The sequence below is a fragment of the Anopheles aquasalis genome, chromosome 3 (assembly GCF_943734665.1).
Source record: "Anopheles aquasalis chromosome 3, idAnoAquaMG_Q_19, whole genome shotgun sequence".
Lineage (NCBI taxonomy): Eukaryota > Metazoa > Arthropoda > Insecta > Diptera > Culicidae > Anopheles > Anopheles aquasalis.
In genome coordinates, this window is record NC_064878.1 from 48618549 (window position 1) to 48621048 (window position 2500).

At 57.1% G+C, this 2500-nt stretch overlaps 1 protein-coding gene across 2 annotated transcripts in view; it reads left to right on the forward strand.

The window, feature by feature from the left end:
• The first annotated feature begins 103 nt into the window (after positions 1-103).
• LOC126578477 (deformed epidermal autoregulatory factor 1) overlaps positions 104-2500 on the forward strand; it is an 8418-nt gene continuing 6021 nt past the window's right edge. For both annotated transcript variants that reach the window (XM_050241069.1, XM_050241070.1), the window contains exon 1: positions 104-2303. In XM_050241069.1, coding sequence (XP_050097026.1) covers positions 2235-2303 — 69 coding nt within the window. In that variant the 5' untranslated portion in view covers positions 104-2234. The remainder of the gene's footprint in view (positions 2304-2500) is intronic.

Genomic DNA, 2500 nt, shown 5'->3' on the forward strand with positions numbered 1-2500 from the left:
AAGCTGCCAGTATAAACAGAAAGGGTATTTTTGTTGTGATCTCTGTCCCGTTCTGTCAAACAATTCGTGTTCGAAAACTCGTTCGAAAATTCGGACGAAATCGCCAACGCGCCCATACAATTTCGTTGTTCGGGTTATTGTAGAAATATTTCTTTTCCTCCATCATCATCATCCAGTGCGGGGGAAAGGGTAAATTTGAATAAAAATCACAGCTTTATCGACCAGCGGCCGCGAGCAAACGCACCACAAAAAAATAAAAAACGTCCGCACAACGCACGCGCAGATCGAGAGGGGACGCCTTTGTGTGTATCGTGTGTATACGAGGTGCTGCGGGCCAGAGCCATAGATCGTTCCAGCAGCCGCCCGTTCATTGAGTTTCCTCTGCTGCGGGGCGATTGATAAAGGCGTTTAGGAGATCGTTGATGGGAACCGGTGGCAACGGCGTCATCGTTCAACGAAGCCAAGCGCGATCCCGCTTCGAAAATTGTTCTCGAAGATCGCGCTCACGAACGTCCCCGATGAGGCCGACGACGATTCCGTCCGTGCGATAGTGTCATGGCCGTCGGGTCGGAGCGCCGAACGGTGTGAGTGAGGCGGAAAAAGTTCGAGCGAACTCTCGTCGTCGTCGTCGTTTTACCCGAGTGCGTCGCTAAGTGGCGTGTCAACCCCATCGCCTCGTCTGAAAGACGACGGGCTGCCGTTTTGTGAAAAGTGTCTCTCGTGCTCTGTGTCGGAGGAAAATCGGGATCGAGGGTGGCCAAAACATTCGGAACGAAGAAACGCTCAAGAACAACAGAGACCCGTGGCGCGGGGCCGTTCGTCGTTTTCGGTGCAGCGGTGGTGCTGCTGGCCGTGGAGTGAGCAGCGGTACGCGCGCGGTCGGACGAGTGATGTGCGTAGTTTTCACCGCGATAAGAAAAGCCGTCGTCTAGCTAGGTTCCCTCCCGGTGGTCTTCTCGGTGTGGGGACCGCTTTCCTGGCAGAAACCTGCATCCGGAGGCCACTTGCGGCCAAGACAGCCGCCACGGCGTCCTCGCCCCCCGTCGGCCTAGTTTGCATCATTTGCAGCAGCTCCAACAACGCAGCAACCAGGAAAACTGCGAACACACGGTATCTCGCTCGCTCTCTCGCCCTTCCTCTCTCACTCTCACTCTTTCCCACTTACGCGCGCACGGCCACCAGGGGCACAAGGTGGTTACGTTCTGGTGAATTCCGGGAAATCTGGTCGCGGAACCCTTTTTCTGCCACCACCCTCGGCGAGAAGAAGACTTGTGATAGCGCCGCACGGACAAGCGAACCGCCAGAACGGAGCGCTGGCTCAAAACCGATTGTCCGCGGACGACACGCAGTGTGACAGGCAGCCAACAGCAGCAGCAGCAGCAGCAGCAGCAAAACGACGGCGAGCCGATTTTGTGTGTTGAGTAATCCGGGTACGGGCGCGCTTTCGGCCTCGGCCTCGAAGGTCCTCCTCGTAGCGTAGAGAGAGCGCGCGCGAAGTTGCTTTGGTCGGTCGTTTCGGTCGGCTTTCGCATCAGACTCCCCGCACCCCAGCATCATCGGCATCATCCAGTCACCACGCCAGTCACCTTCACCTGCGTGTCGGAACTTGGTCTGCGGCCGTGCGGTGACGGGGTAAACCCCTCGGCAGCTGTGGTCCCGCGGGGCAAAAAGCGCTTCCCTGCTGGAGTATCATCGTAGCTTGACACCGCGTGATCCCAGGCCACCGGGGACAGCAGGAAGCCTGCGTTTGGGAGGACGCGTCCCTCATTTCTCCACACGCACGCAGGCGCGTCTCGCGAGGAGCGAAGAAAGCGACAGAAGAGCCCCTTACGGTCAGCAGAATCCGTCTGGCGAAGGATATTTCGTTCGAAACTATCATTCCGATTCGGCAAAGGCTGACTCCCCACAAAAAATCCACCTTTACTCGCGAACTCGGTTGTCTTCGTCGTCGTCAGCCAATCGCGGTGGTGGTTGTTGGTCATCATCATCATCATCATCGGTAAAGCGAAAGTCGTGAAAGACGCGACAACCGCGGAGTGCGTGTGACGGTACAGAGAAGGAAGCGACAACGGGGACGGTACGGACTTGGTTGGCACTACACAACACGGCGCCCCTTCCTGCACGAAACTTGAGTCTACGTGTCCACGGTCGTCGCTGTCGCCGCCGCCGCCGCCTCGTCGCAGCAGCAGCAACAGCAGCCTCCGGTGGTCCGGTAGCCTCGCTCTAGTTTTTCGATGGATTCGGAGCTTCCGGAACTTTCGGACGAAGGTGACGAACACGTCAAGCTCGATAACGGTGATGAGGTAAGGTATCGTGTGCGTATCATCCTCCCGGCAAAACTGTGACACCGTTAGCGGCCGCGTAATGTTTGTTTGATTTGCTTGTTAAACCCTTCGTTGGAATCTCTCAACCGTCCTCAAGTGGGACTAGGCAAAAAGGCACAGAGTAGCCAGAGGGTACGCAGCCATAGACGGCGGCGGCGTTCCTATGGCAGCCCAAC